The sequence below is a fragment of the Oncorhynchus masou genome, chromosome 29 (assembly GCF_036934945.1).
Source record: "Oncorhynchus masou masou isolate Uvic2021 chromosome 29, UVic_Omas_1.1, whole genome shotgun sequence".
Classification (NCBI taxonomy): Eukaryota; Metazoa; Chordata; class Actinopteri; order Salmoniformes; family Salmonidae; genus Oncorhynchus; species Oncorhynchus masou.
Window position 1 is genome coordinate 39,727,126 of NC_088240.1, and position 14,049 is coordinate 39,741,174.

At 39.3% G+C, this 14,049-nt stretch overlaps 2 protein-coding genes across 2 annotated transcripts in view; both read left to right on the plus strand.

The window, feature by feature from the left end:
- Positions 1 to 238: 238 nt before the first annotated feature.
- LOC135519629 (CD302 antigen-like) lies at positions 239 to 5,513 on the plus strand. Its single transcript, XM_064944871.1, has 6 exons — positions 239 to 396; positions 2,347 to 2,472; positions 2,901 to 3,011; positions 3,531 to 3,713; positions 3,993 to 4,016; positions 4,121 to 5,513. Exons 1-6 carry the CDS (start codon positions 306 to 308, stop codon positions 4,336 to 4,338), a joined length of 753 nt encoding a protein of 250 aa, XP_064800943.1. The 5' UTR covers positions 239 to 305; the 3' UTR covers positions 4,339 to 5,513.
- A 7,659-nt stretch (positions 5,514 to 13,172) lies between these two features.
- The window catches only part of LOC135519601 (bromodomain adjacent to zinc finger domain protein 2B-like), a 54,985-nt gene continuing 54,108 nt past the window's right edge, over positions 13,173 to 14,049 (plus strand). Inside the window, exon 1 of the mRNA XM_064944835.1 lies at positions 13,173 to 13,371. The gene's annotated coding sequence lies outside the window, so the exon portion shown is untranslated. The remainder of the gene's footprint in view (positions 13,372 to 14,049) is intronic.

Here is a 14,049-nt window from a genome sequence, read left to right on the forward strand (position 1 = left end):
AATATCCTTCTCCACAATCCATAATAAAGCAATTGAAAATGAAATCGAATGTAATTATTCTTCAACTTCACTAATAATGTCAACAGTATGCAGTTATGCAATATCATGCAATTCACAAATGAGTTTCAGCATGATCATTTGTTTCGAAACGCTTCAACCACTCTTGAGTCTGAACTTTGCTCCGGTCTACTTTTTGAGGGAGCATGATAATTCGGGCACTCTAGAGGTGGGGTTACATTTCAATGTGAGATGCTGACGTATGAAGCTCTGAAAAACTTCGGAGCCATGAGTTGGAGTTCGCGGACATGGAGTCAATGAAGAAATGTCACCCTCGCCCCTTATCCTTATGCAATCTCCTTTTTGTTGTTGTTTATTGGCAATCTACTTTAGCTGGTGGTAAGTTGAGATAATTAACTATTGTTTAATGTTATTATATTAAGTGGATGGGAAATGCTCACTTCGTGTTGTTCGAGAAAGTTGAAGTATTTGTTGTGCTTTCAGTTTAAACGTGTAACGGGATAACATTTCGACAAAAGTTTACTGAACGACATTGTAACATCTTGTCCGCATGTGTTTTTTTGTAGGGATTTATATTTTCATTCGGTTACATGCCAAATATATTATTAGAAACGAATAAAGCTGCCCTCATAATTTGGCTTGTAACAATGTACGTTATAATTCAGACATCGAGGTATACTGTTAAAGCGAACAATATGTGTCCACATAAAGGTAGCAAGGCACTGTAGCCTAGTCTTCAAATCGTCTTCTGTAAAATGTGCATAATGTCAAAGTGGGCCCACCTACAAAATGTAAACAAACTATTTACTCCATGATATTTTCGCTGACATAGCACTTGATTTCTATCTGTCAAGATAATGCAATTGCACTAATCTCACGAAGGTATATATACATTAAATTTAAAGGGTATATTTAATTATTTGAAATTACTGGACAACCTCCAGACGGTGGCTTTAAAAGTACTTAATGCTTCTCTTGCTTTAAAAAAAAGTACATGATTCCTCAAGAAACACAGACAAAAAAAAAGAGTGGGATCACTGCAAGTTTTAAGGTTATGGCCCATTTTCTCCCATCCTCGTCGAATACTTTGGGCTCCCGAGTTGATGCAGAGGTCTAAGGCACTGCATCTCAGTGCTAGATATGTCACTACAGACACCCTGGTTCGAATCCAGGCTGTATCACAATGGCCGTAATTGGTAGTCCCATAAGGCGGTGCACAATTGGCTCAGCGTTGTTCGGGTTTGGCCGGTGTAGACGGTCATTGTAAATGCGAATTTGTTCTTAACTGACTTGCCTAGTTAAATAAAGGTTATATAAAAAAAGACATAAATAAATTGGCATGGTAGGCAATGTAACCAATCCCAGCCCTCCTTTTACTTGCATCATTGCGCATCCTGTGCAATGTCAGAGGTGACCATTTAAAAAAAATCAATTTTCACATTCACACTGTTGGTAATGCATACAAATACGATCATACCTGTAACTCTAAAAGCAGCAGAGATCCCACTTGTAAGTAGAGTATATTATGTTCTTTAAAAAATAGAACAATTAGCCAAATCAAAACTATTTTATTTTCAATATTCATGTTTATATTTTGGAATATTCATAAATTAAATGTAAAAAAAAAGTTTTAGAAATCAAAATACTACTCCTATTAGAGCAAGCGGTAAAGCTTAATCTGACACTTTGTAGCACCTGTAGATGAAACACTATGGAGTCTTAAATGTCATAAATATACCAGCTTCGATCAAGTATTTCTCAATTATGCTTTTAGATACAAATGTCAACAATCCTTCCTCCAAAGGACTATTCGATGGATAAATATTGTGTCTGGGTTTTGTGAAGAATCACTCCAAACATCCTTGTTTGCCGGTGTTACAGCTGCATCCAACCCAGCTGTTGAACTGAGCCAATTTGCGCATCCGGATCACGGCATCACTGTTATGCATGTCATGTTGCTTGCTTAGCAGCTCAACATGGATGTCATGTCGCTTGATTCAGCTCATACCTGGCTCAAACTTGGGAACTCTGCTTTCTTAACACACATAACAAACCTTGACAACTTTCCAACGGTTTGAGCCACCCAAAAGGTACCAATTGGATGGCTCCATCCACGACATTTCAATCTAGCTGTGGAGTGGGCTTACGGTACGTTCTTAATTAACTTCGTTACACCAACCACATCCCAACTGATAACACTGGTGGCTCTTGCTTGACTTGTTTTCGGTGAGCTGTTGGAAATTTAGGTTAGGACCAGGGACACCTTACTTTGTTTGAAAATGAGGATTGAGACTAGTGGTTTTGTCTAATGATTAATTCTCCCCACAGACTGTCCTGCAGATGGGCGCACCTGGGTACCTTTTGGACATAGATGCTACCACTTTGTCCATGGAGAAGAAGACATGGCTAAAAGTTATACGATTGCAGCTGCGAAGTCTCTCTGCTCAGGACATGGTATTTACAAGTCATCAATATGTTGCAACTTTTTTTTATCATTATAGTCCCAGGGATCAATTTCCAAAGACACAAAAAATTATACAAAAAACTGTTGGGGTCTCAACTATTCAAAGTTAGAGTAGTAGAATACACAAGGTGCAATTTCGAAATTAGCTTGTGCATAAGCAGTTTTCGTCTTGTAAATTTCACTTTGTGCCTCCCCCCAAGAAGGCTAAGGCCAGCTCTGACTGCATGTATGGATGTAGGTATGCAGACCTGTGAATCACTGTGGCCCCCATGATGAGTTCAGCATTTTTGTGTCCCCCATCCCCTCAAATTTGCCCATTCCTGATTTAGCTGATAGGCTTTGATTTAATTTAACCATTTTAAACTACTCTCAATGTTTGTTTTTCAATTGCAACAGATTGTCTTGTGTTGTCTCTTAGAATTGGTGAGTGTCCAAAGTGCAGAGGAGAATGATTTCATCATCAAGTACAGTCCGCAGGTGTGGAAAGGCAACATCCATGTGTGGTTGGGCATGTATTATGACAGTGACAGTAAGTAAGAACTGATATTTATTCTGAAATTATGGCACCTCTGTATTATGAAGGCTACTTTGCCCTATTTTGTGATTGTACCGCATAATGTGGTTACGTCACCGGCTGGCATAATCCATATTATACAATGGGTGGGTCTAATCCTGAATGCTGATTGGTTAAAAGCACATTCCAGACGGTGTCTATTCCACAAGTTACCACAGGCATTTTAATGTCATAGATTTAGCCGATTTACTCTGTTCCATCTGACTGCGCAATCCGCTGTCTCATCAGCCCAGTAAGGGAAGTTATGAACTTGATCTTCAGTATAAAAAGCATCTATACATTATCGGGAAAAAATCCGACACCACTGGTATTCTTCGAACAGGGTTATTTTGACTGTGCATAACTTTATTTCTTTCAGACAAGGTTTGTTTGGCTTATGAAGGAAAGAAAAGTCAAATTAACAGCGGGAGAGAGAATAAGTGAAGTAATTGCTATTTTTCAAATTTTGATGTCTTGTTTTTTCTGTTTGATAAGATGAGGACTTTAAGTGGCAAGATGAGACGGGCCTGAGCTTTAAGAACTGGGGGAACAGCTCCAGCTCGCCTGACTTGATTCCCATGGACACCTGTGTGGCAATGCACAGCACCACAGGGGAGTGGGAGAAAGTCAGCTGTGTTGAAAACCTAGAGAATGGAGTGGTCTGTGAGACTGCTGAAAGTAAGGCCCTATTTTTGTATTTTTTTTTAGCAGCATTTGTCTTTCTACTCGGGACACCCCATAACGTACATCGTCTGTGGGCAGCCTTCAAATAACCTCCAAACACAGAAAATGTTCATTTCCCGCCGACATAGACCAGTGGACGGACATAGCCCCACTGTAGCAGCCATGTGTTGTTTTGACAATTTGATCAACAAGTGTATACAGATGTTGTTATTTTCATTCATATGAGTTATTTTTAGTTATGTTTCACTAATATATTGTTCATTTATTTTTCAGAAGCAGAGAAAAACGGCAAACCCGGTAAGTGAAGCAAAGCCATTTTCCCTTTATTTTGTTGTTCTTAAATAGCCATACAGTAAGATCAATGGTAACCTCTCTCCCTGCATTGTTTATGTCCTGCTCAGCTACTAGTCCACTGCTCTCGGCTCTGGTCATTCTGAGTGTGGTCGCCATCATGGGGATCTCGGCAGTCTTTTGGTTCCTGCACCAGAAGCACCAATTTGGTGCCGTCCTCGCATCGTTCGAGTACCACCCCCCGTTCAGGGCTCCCACCTCTGACGAGGCCTGCCTAGTGGAGACCGACGAGACAGAGGAGACAGAGGAGGCTGATGACATGGCTTAATGGAGATCCTGCTCTTAGATTCTGCTGTGTGGAGTCACTGTTGGAGGAGAGGCCTAGAGAGAAAAAGGTGACCCTCTTAATTAAGACTGGTTCCATTGTTCCGAAGAGATGCTTTGACAGGTAAAATCACATCCTGCTATGGAATGACATGCGTAGCAACACTTTTACCACCAACTAGTGCCACAGTATGTCCCGTCCTTTGCACTTTTGCCTGTCTGAATGGGCTCCCATGTGGGTATTGGGTCAGTCTGCTCTTTTTCTTCTTCTTTGTTGTGCTAGCCAAGCAGGATACGAACGAAAATATGTTGTCAAATGACATTTAGCCTACGCACTGAATGCGTTGCATGCCGTTAATTCGATCCTCTTTTGAATTGTGAGAATCACGTGTTTCAATCGTCAAAGAAGTTGGGTCTCCCGACGTCTTCTGTCTGCATAAAGTTGGCGATCTTTGTACCGCATGGCGAGTCTGACATATGTTATCATTCACACATCTTTATGTTGTATTGCCCTTGTAAGTGCTCATACTTTTCAATGTGTCTCTTACCCTAGTGTCAGAACTTTGAATTTCTTAGTTCTCAATATGAGATGAATACAAGTCATTGAAAGTACAGAGGGACTAATCCATCATTCATACCTCAAACAAACAGATCAAGGCTTGTAAAATAGGTCAAAGAGACACATTTCAACCAGTGTGCATTTTTTTTTCTCAGCAAGGGATCTGTAATCCTGTGTCCCATTGTTGTTTGTGTGCTGTGAAAGGCTTCTACAGATGATTACGTTTATAATAGATATGATTTGTTGTGCATTAGTCTGTAATGACATGTATGAACTTCTATTCGTGGGAGAAAACAACATTTTTGAGTGAGGATCGTTTTGTCTTTCTCTAACAATGTCCTTGGTGGGACTACCTGAATAAACACTCATAATTCATATTTTACAAAGCTATTAATCCAAACTCTAATTCATGAATATGGTCAGTGGTTTTACTAATGCATTAGTGATATGTTACAGTTTGAGGAGTGGTCCTTTTAAATGGTGTTTTGTCAGCACTACATCCCTGAAGTTCTATGAATGTATTTGAAAGCGTTTTGCTGATTACCTTGCTATATTTGTTTAATTTGGCTTAAACTAAGCCCTGTTTGTTACACACAATAAAGTTTGGGCATCACCTGTGAGCTGGTCTCGTGTGACCAAGTCCATTCTTTAAAAAAAAATGTTTTAACCCTTTTTCTCCCTAATTGGTAATTAGTCTTGTCCCATCGCTGCAACTCCCATACGGACTCGGGAGAGGCGAAGGTCGAGAGCCGTGCGTCCTCCGAAACACGACCCTGCCAAGCCGCACAGCTTCTTGACACACTCTTTGCTTAACCCGGAAGCTTGCCGCACCAATGTGTCGGAGGAAAACCTGTACACCTGGCGACCGTGTTAGCGTGCATGCGCCCGGCCCACCACAGGAGTCGCTAGAGTGTGATGGGACAAGGACATCCTGGAATCGAACCAGGATCTGTAGATGCAGTGTCTTAGACTGCTGCGTCACTCGGGAGGCCCCTTTCAAGTCCATTCTTGTTGATGCCTGAAGTCCGAGGCTACTTGTGAGTTTTGAGCCTGCCTGTCCTATGTTTGATTTATACTGAGTGCACAAAACATTAGGAACACCTGCTCTTTCCATGACTGACTGAACGGGTGAAAGCTATGATCCCTTATTGATGTCAGGATTTTTAAGCCTTGGGACAATTGAGACATGGATTGTGTATGTGTGCCATTCAGAGGGTGAATGCGTAAGACAATATTTAAGTGCCTTTGAAAGGGGTATGGTGCTCGGTGCACCGATTTGTGTCAGGAACTGCAACGCTGTTTGGTTTTCACTCTCAACCGTTTCCTGTGTGTATCAACATTGGTCCACCACCCAAAGGATATCCAGCCAACTTGACACAACTGTGGGAAGCATTGTCGTCCACATGTCCAGCATCCATGTGGAACGCTTTCAATGCCTTGTAGAGGCCATGCCCCGACGGAATGAGGCTGTTCTGAGGGCAAAAGGGGATGCAACTCAATACTAGGAAGGTTTTCCTAATGTTTTGTACCCTGTATGTGAGCATCTCCTCTTGTGGGCAAATGTTGTAAGATTGTGCTTGTTTGAGACTGTACATGCAGTTGATGTAGTTGCTGTACTTGTTGCTTATTTTGGTAAACATGGCACAAGTTGACATGACTGTGTTACATAGTTTGTCAATGGAATCTCAAAGTAATCCCTCATACATTGGTTTGCATTTCCTTTCCTTTAGGAGGGGCTTCAACCTTTTAACCCAAAGGCATGGAAATACCTTATATAAAGTACTGTATGAGAAGAATCCTACCCAACCCTAGGGTTTCAAAATTCCAGTAAGTGTCAAAATGTCCAGGTTTTCCAGAAAACACAGTTGGAGGACTCCTGGATTTTTGGACCCCACCCCAATTCCAATTTCTGGGATTTTTGCAAACCTACCTAACCCAAAAGTGCAACACTTGAACAATCTGAAGTGATGTCAACCATATCCATATCAGCATTATTCTGTCCATTCCTCAGATCGTTACAGAACTTTACAGCTAAATATACATCTGTCAATGCATAATTAAATGGGTGATGAATTAGGACACCGGATTGAGGACATTCTAATTACTCCTTAAGGGATATTTAATATTATAAATCACTGTCATCTGTCAGGCATGAGAAGTATCGCACCGACCCTCCATCTGTATGAAAACCTGTCCTGGCTCTGCCATGGCACTAGAGGGTAGTATTCATTAGGCACAAAAATTACTTATGGGCGATGGATCTATCTGAATTTGTCTAATAAGTAAAACTCACTTTCAGTTTCCATTGCAAAGCGTTTTGGTACGCTTTGAAATGGTGTACACTAATGAATACAACCCAATTGTCCTTGTTCCTTACCTTCGGATTAAGAGATATATATTTTGCTCCTAGAAAATAACTTCCATCTGGAGAATGTATGTACATTTTGGCCATGTAGCCCTCCAGCAAGCGTCCAATGGTGATGTCAACAGTTCGAGATCCATAACATCTGACATCTCACAGGGTAAGATCAGGAGAGAACTCATAATATAGCTGATTTAGGAGCTTGGCCACTAGGCGGGACAGTGGATCACATTTCCAGCCTGCACTTTCCAGGAACAGCAACAGAAACAGATTGCATAAACTCTTTGAGGTAATCATGCATTGTGTATATTTTTTAAATGTAAAAAACAACAATTTGATAATTGTCTAATCTAATTGTAGAATAATTAGATTATTCAGGTAGAGATTATGATAATGATCAAGTGTAAGTATTGAACTTGATTAAGATAAATATTCCGGGCTGCTATCTGTTCAGTTTGATTTATGGCACGTGTGCTAGTTTGTGGGAAAAAACGGTTATATGATTGGTTGAAAAGTCTGTTCAAATGCATAGTTTTTCAACTGCAGCATGCAGTCTGTTTTCAAAAGTATAGGCTTTAACTTTACTGAGTAGGGCATGGCCATGTATCTAGATTTAAACAAAGCTAGCCCATCCTGATTCAAAGTTCAGTTGAAGGAACATAGATTACCAGTAACTAATCCCACAGATCAAATGGCAACTAAGAACAACAAATGATCCGGTCAGGAAAAACACAAGGCCCAGAGGAGTGTTTTTCTTGTAATGTGATACATCAGGACTCCCATAGTTCCTCTTAGGAAAAGGTATATTTCAGTCCTTAAACTGTTTTAATTGGGCATTTTCCTCAGTGCTCCTCAAGTTACTTTGTGCTTATTCACCTGAAAAATGTACAAGCATGCACAACATGTATACTTCTTGCTATGGAGGCACTATGGATAAATTTCAATATTATGAATGCATATCCTTCAGACAAAATGCATTTAAACAGAATATTATGTTCACAATATTCACTATCCCTTTCTAATCATGGCCCTCTGTGGCTTGCAGATGAGTCCAATTGAAATTGTCAGTATGATCATCTTTTCTTTCTTTTTTTTTTTGCCAAGGGGTTACATACAACAATACATCCTAGAAATAGACTGTGCAGACAGACATTAGAAATGCCCCTATGTCTGGATGGGATTTCAGCAGATGTCTTGCAATCACAGAAGAATGCTTTGTGACTTGTTCAACCCAACTTCACCACAATTTTCCCAGGACCCAGTCTGTTTCACCCTCCTTGCTCTGGACAAGGCAGCTATGAATATTCAACAAAGCATAATGCATTAGATAGGAATACAATAGCAGCTTGCTGTGAATGCAGTTCTCCATGAAAGGAACCTTGAATGAAGCTTTTAGAATGGTTTTGAGTATGTTAGAAAAACTATGCTATTTGAACCCAACCCAAGAGCTTAAGCTAATTTTTTTGGAGCCGAGAGACCATTTTAAATGTTTATACGAATCCATTGACAATCAATTTTATTAACTTTGCTTTGTCTTTGGTTTTAACAGTAATGCCAGATCAATTCAGCCATTTATTATAGAAGTGGTCCCAAAATTAAACAGTACACACATTTTTATATATATTTTTTTATATATCTCGTAGATGTAGTGCAAGGCCAGGTTTTCTAAAATGTATGTTTGTTTTCATGCCCAGAAGCGATTATCATAATTAATTGTAGCATTAATGTGGGCAAAAAAAAAGCCTAGCTTGAGTATTTTTCTATGATGGGACCAGCTTACATTATAATTACCTTGTCTAGCATGGTACTTTATTTTTCCAGACAGATCTATGCTTTTGTGTTTTCATTTTTTTCTGCTGCTTCCTCAATACAAGTGTTGCTGTTTCACCCCAAGATGGATCGTTTCTGGAGAGCATACATTATGTAAAGACTGTTGCCATTATGATTATGGCTGTAATGGCCTAATTTCGATCAAATAACACTGAAGGCATTTCATTCACACGTCTGCCTTGCCACAGCTTGGAGGAGGATGGGCTTTGCACTGACCTGAAATTGCTAATTAAAAGGGACAGTGGTATGCATAAATAAGATATGACATTAACAGTTGGTATGAAAATGGGATGCACAGAGCCACTGCTGTTCACTACAGGTTATCAAGTAATATGTGTATTGTTGCATTCATTTGTGGACAAAAGATGCTAAGCTCACTACAAATATGCCAACAATTACTCTGAAATGTTCAATATTTTATGCAGCGCTTATAGTACATGTACTCACAATTTCGTGAATATTTCATAAGCTCTGCCTACTTGTAAAACACTCCTGAAATATTTCCCTGAAATTCACACGTTCAAACATTTCTGATGCCAATAATTTAATCTACTCTTTGATTCATGTGATTTCTCATACCGAAAATCAATTATTTCATCCAAATCATTATTTTCCTTCTAAGTATCAGGTTTTACCACAGTCAAATCCAGGTTTCTTTTCAAACTCAATTATTTCATTACATTTCAACTCGGTTCTTTAGTATTCACTATCATCCCCCTCTCCTGCCTTTTCAAACAAAGGTGCCTGTAGACAGAAGTGTGGAGCATGAACACGTTTCCCATGTTCTAGAAGGCTCACGTTTCCCATGTTCTCGAAGGCTCACGTTTCCCATGTTCTCGAAGGCTCACGTTTCCCATGTTCTCGAAGGCTCACGTTTCCCATGTTCTAGCAGGCTCACGTTTCCCCTCCATTCACTGTCCAGGAACATACTCCGATTATCAGAGGAAAAACAAAGGCCACTATTTACATGGCCGTCCACTGCAGAATCATTTTTATAAGAAAGTCTATTCTGAGCCAAAATTGGTCTGTAATTTTTCTTGTGATAGTTATATATGGATGGATGAATTTTGCTTACTTGGTAGCACATTCCATGCCAGATTTTCCTGGTCATTTCTCTCTTTCCTCTGGGTCTATAATTTGCTGGGAATGCTTCTTCTTATGTGAAGTACATGTAAAATGAGTACACTTTCTGGTGGGATTTTACAATGTTTAGATGACAGGTCCTAGTCACTGATCTTGTATGTTGCATGGATCTATCTCTATTCCACCAACGCACTCCTGTATTAATCCTGATCATGGGGTGGGTGATGTTTCCTTTTATTTATGTCATTTTTAATTCTGCGTGGAGGGCTATTATGTTTGTAAATGTGATTGCCACACGTTAAAGCCTTGCCTGTGTGTGCTAGATGCAGTTGCTAAATATTTTGAGGAGTGCAAAACTTAGAGGTAATTTTGAATGCAATGTTTATCACCCAGTCCCGCTGCTACAAAGACATGTAACATGTTATGATGTAAGCACAGACAAATTGGCCTGGCGTTGGAACACCTGAAGGGATAAATATTTGACTTATACCTATGTCGTTAAAAGGAATCACACTTCTATCCTAAATTGTCAGACCAATAATAATTCCCTTGGTACTTGTGTCTGATATCCCCTGAAATAAAATGTATAACAGTCTGGATGGATGCCACCACTGATACCATTCCAGTTGTTACACCATCATTCAATATTTTCAACGCAACATTTGAGTGAATATTTTAAGATCCCACACTAGGGTGTACCATAGACACATAGTACCATAGAGTGTTGGTGTCCAGGACAGACACGTATGTCATCATTAACCCTTCTAACCTATCTGGACAGTATTGTTTTGTTCAAAGGGCAATATATACCTCATTGTCATAATTCACCTGAAGCTCATGTGATTAAATAGCTTCTAAGTTGCCCAAACTGGGTGATATTTAAAACATCCATGGAAAAATAAAGTTAGCAACCATTGTTGCATGAAAAACAGACCGTGCTTTGAAAATGTGAAAGCCCTGTTTTGTAGGGCACTAAGACAGTAATTTAACTGAACCTTGTAATTCACTATAGGTTAATTAGTCAACACCAGTAAACTGTTGTCTTAATGGCATATATTACAATTAGGCTTTTAAAACAGGCCTAGCAAGATGAACCCTGAATTTAATCACGGACAGAAACCTTGGACTGCATTTACACTGTTTTTAGCTGAAAGGGGAATTTGCGTCATGTAAATTAAATGTATGTTTGGTGCTGGGAGACTGGTTTTTAATGAAATTATAGGGAGTTGTGTACTGAGATTATTACAATCTGTATTATCTGAATGTGTCAGGTGAAAATAGATAATGGCAAGCACAGCCCCAGCGGCTGATGGGTATCCTGGGCTTGCCATGGACTGACAGGAAAATAATCATTAAAACCAAATTAGCACATTTATTTGTTTTCCATAAGTCTCCAAAGAGACTTATATATCTCATTCTACGTTCTAATCAACACTCTTTAAAAATATATTTTATCGAAACAGACTGTTTGCCCCCCCCCCCCCGCTTGCATTGCACTCATTGGACTTGCACTTATTGTGTTACAAATGACCGAGGTAAAGGCTGACATTTTCATTGCATGTGAAAAGGCCTGGCCAGTGAAGCCTCTTGATGCAGCTTTGAGCTCTTTCATCACTCGCTCTCCCTAATGAAGATTATCCAATACAATTAAAATGACAATCATCAAATCATTTTTCTTCTCCCACCATCTCTGTCGATCCAGGCAAGCTTGTTTTATCCAGTTAAGGACGTCAGAATGTAGTGTCTTTACTGACCCAGAGGAAGGGGGGAAATCAATGAGGCCAAGGATGGTGAACAAGCAAATAAACCTGTTTAAAATTCACAATGCTGAATACGCTTTCTCCCCCCACATAATACAAGAGTGACTTTGTTCCTTAATTAGTGTATACAATTACTTCTAGTGCATGTACAATTTGCTTAGGTAAAAGCCACAGTTCCTTTAATTCAAAAGCATTTTGCTCCCTTGAACAGTCACAAAGCTTTCGCTGCTAATTCGGCACACTCTGAATATATGCTATCTGTCTAAAAGCAACATATCAACAATTAAATGGAAGGATTTGGTGATTAAATGTAGCCTATATGTCTCATAAAAGCGTTAAAACATGTTTTTTTCCAAATCTAAAATGTCTTCTTATATGCACTCTAGTTAAATTGAACCACAAACATATTTGTTTTACCTCCACCCCCCCTGTCAATTTGATGATTCAATGAACAGTACCTACATAAACTATCTACATTTTCACAGTGTTTGTTGAATGTAATATTTTGTATCCCCCGACTAGGTCACAAGGTCTCCGCTCTGCAAAGAAAGAAAAAACACAATTAGGCACAGATGGCAGTCTTTGGCCAACTCTAGTAGATGTGCTAACAGATAAGACTTTTGAGTTTCTGTATTAACTGCAAATTATCCTAAAACACGTAATCAAAAGACCAATGGTTCACATATTCAAATGGATCTGTGATTGTGTAGTCTTTCAAGCTGTACCTTTTTAATTTATCACATATTGTATGATCCCAAGACAAAAACAGTGTTCACCCACAGATTAAAAAAAAGTGTTTGTGTAATCTTTTCACGTATTGTTTGATTAATTATGCATTTTGTTACATAATTGCAATGACCTAATGTACAAATACATAATCAGTGTATATACACTGCCATCCATATCTTTTCCCAGTTTTTCCACCACTGCATTCCACATTCATCCTCAGCATATACCTTTATTAGTTTACCACAATTACCCCCAAACCAGTTTATTTAGCCTACATGTGATGTGTTGCTCACTTGATTTATTTGCTTTTCCCAACCAGACTCCTGAATCCAGCATTTTGTTGAAATGCAATATCAATCATAGATTGCTTCCAGGTTGAATAAAACAATACCTACCAAATGCATAGTCTGGTATCTGTTTACACTCATTTCTAGCAATGAATTAAGTTAATTAATCAGACAAAAGTTTGCATTGTTGGAGCTTTTAGCTGACGTCACTTTTGTGCCTTGAAGTGAAGCTGAACAAACCTTGAGAAGAGTCTCCTTCAATCTGCGGTATAGTAGTAGCCTAACTAACACACACTCAATTACAGCCCAATTTCGTTCTTTATAATCTCCTGGCACTGTCCGCAAACAACGCAAATCTGGGGGAACATAACGCTATTCTTACATAGTAACTGACGCGAAGGAGGATACATAAAGTGACGGAAATTAGGTGAGTTTTCTTATGTTTTGTAGTGGGAAGTTAGCGTACGTTATCGTTCATAACGAGGTTCAGTTTGCAATTTCGCTAGAGATTTCAACGCTTGTTAGCTCGATTTCTGGCTAGCTAGCTAGCACCTAGTTCTATCGACGCTGTCCAGCAGCTTGCCCTTTATCATGTAACCTATCCTGAGTGGAGCAGATTGCTACAAACTTGTCAATAATGATAACTTGTAAATGTATCGACAATACCAGCACTCGGGTTTTTGTTACTTTAACTAGTTGCTAACTTAATGGCGAGATTCACGTATATATCTATCACTTTTTTACGGCGTAGACTGAGTCAGTGACTGTCAGTGTCAGCTTGCTGGTTAGCTAGCGAATCTCGTCTTTGTGTCCGTAGCTGGTGCGGCTTGACTGACCTTTTTAAAACAAAAACGCGGAGTAAAACAAGCTATCATTGAATGTCTGTCACAGATAAATGCATTTGGTGTCGGTTAGGTTTTATAATCACTAGGAAGTGTTCATTTGAAATGTTTTAAACGTTGTTGCAGGCAAGTTATGTGGAAAGAGTGCGAATGCTGATAAAAGGTCTGTTCAGTGTGTATTGAGCTGAAGATGCCAAAGTCTGCTCTTGAGTAAACCTAATTTAAGTCACATATTACATTATTTCGCTGTTGCTTATTTGTGT